This window comes from Microtus ochrogaster, unplaced genomic scaffold (genome assembly GCF_000317375.1).
Source record: "Microtus ochrogaster isolate Prairie Vole_2 unplaced genomic scaffold, MicOch1.0 UNK90, whole genome shotgun sequence".
Lineage (NCBI taxonomy): Eukaryota > Metazoa > Chordata > Mammalia > Rodentia > Cricetidae > Microtus > Microtus ochrogaster.
In genome coordinates, this window is record NW_004949188.1 from 674,461 (window position 1) to 676,073 (window position 1,613).

The 1,613-nt window shown below is 49.7% G+C and overlaps 1 protein-coding gene across 1 annotated transcript in view; it reads right to left on the minus strand.

Moving 5' to 3' along the window:
• Nucleotides 1-1,613, minus strand: part of Cc2d1a (coiled-coil and C2 domain containing 1A) — a 17,920-nt gene that overhangs the window by 8,559 nt on the left and 7,748 nt on the right. Inside the window, exons 7-8 of the mRNA XM_005370934.2 lie at nt 614-732; nt 361-433 (exon numbers count right to left, since the gene is read on the minus strand). Coding sequence (XP_005370991.1) covers nt 361-433; nt 614-732 — 192 coding nt within the window. The remainder of the gene's footprint in view (nt 1-360; nt 434-613; nt 733-1,613) is intronic.

Here is a 1,613-nt window from a genome sequence, read left to right on the forward strand (position 1 = left end):
ATAGGGTCCTCACCAGGAGGAGAAGGGGGCACGGGATAGGGTCCTCACCAGGAGGAGGAGGGGGCACGGGAGGATAGGGTCCTCACCAGGAGGAGGAGGGGGCACAGGAGGATAGGGTCCTCACCAGGAGGAGGAGGGGGTACAGGAGGATAGGGTCCTCACCAGGAGGAGGAGGCACGAGATAGGGTCCTCACCAGGAGGAGGAGGCATGGGATAGTGTCCTCACCAGGAGGAGGGGGCACGGGATAGGGTCCTCACCAGGTAGAGGGGGCACGGGATAGGGCCCTCACCAGGAGGAGGAGGGGGCACGGGAGGATAGGGTCCTCACCAGGAGGAGGGGGCAAGGGATAGTGTCCTCACCAGGTGGAGGGGGCAGGCGGGAAAGGTCCACCAGTTCCCCACGGCTCAGAGCCTCAAGGACAGGGTCGAAACTCTGAAAGAAAGAATGAGATGGGTGGGGAGGGGGCTACCAGGATCCCAGGGGATGTTCTATGCCCTGCCTCTCCCTGGGGTCACCCTCCAATGCCCTCCAATACTGAGACATGATTCCGGGCAGAGAGGAAGGCAGCGGACTAGAGGAGCTAGTAGGCCCCACCTGAGGGTCGGAACACACCTTGGCTACCCTCAAGTGTCTGGTGGCTGCAGCAGTGTCGCCCTGATGCTTGGCATGGAGGGCAGCCAGTTTGTACTCATGCTGGAGGCTCTGCAACTGGGCAAGGGGGCTGCAGGGACCTAGAAAGAAGAGGAACACTGCCCATCAAAATCCCAGCAAAATTCTTACAGACCTTGAAAGAACAGTACTCAGCTTCACATGGAAAAGCAAAAAAACCAAAACAATCCTGTACAATAAAAGAACTTCTGGAGGCATCACAATCCCCGACTACAAACTCTACTACAGAGCTACGGTACTGAAAACAGCCTGGTATTGGCATAAGAACAGACAGGAGGACCAATGGATAGAAGATGCGGATATTAATCCACACATCTTTGAACACTTGATTTTTGACAAACAAGCAAAAAAATATCAAATAGAAAAAAGAAAGCAAACAAGTGGTGCTGGCATAACTGGATATCAACATGTAGAAGAATAAAAATAGACCCCTATCGATCACCATGCACAAAACTCAAGTCCAAATGGATCAAAGACCTCAACATAAAGCCAGCCACACTGAACCTTATAGAAGAGAAAGTGGGAAGTACACGTGAATGCATTGGCACAGGGAACCATTTCCTAAATAAAACCCCAGCAGCACTGGCACTGAGAGAAACAACTAATAGGACCTCCTGAAACTGAAAAGCTTCTGTAAAGCAAAGGACACAGTCAACAAGACAAAATGACAGCGACAGAATGGGAAAAGACCTAACTAACCCCACATCAGACAGGGGTCTGATTTTCAATATATACAAAGAACTCAAGAAATTGAACACCAAAAGATCACTTAATCCAATAAAAAAAAAATGGAGTACAGACCTCAACAGAGGAATCTAAAATGGCTGAAAGACACTTATGGAAATGTTCAACATCCTTAGTCATCAGAGAAATGCAAATCAAAACAACTCTGAGATTCCATCTTACACCTGTAAGAATGGCCAAGATCAAAAACACTGATGAC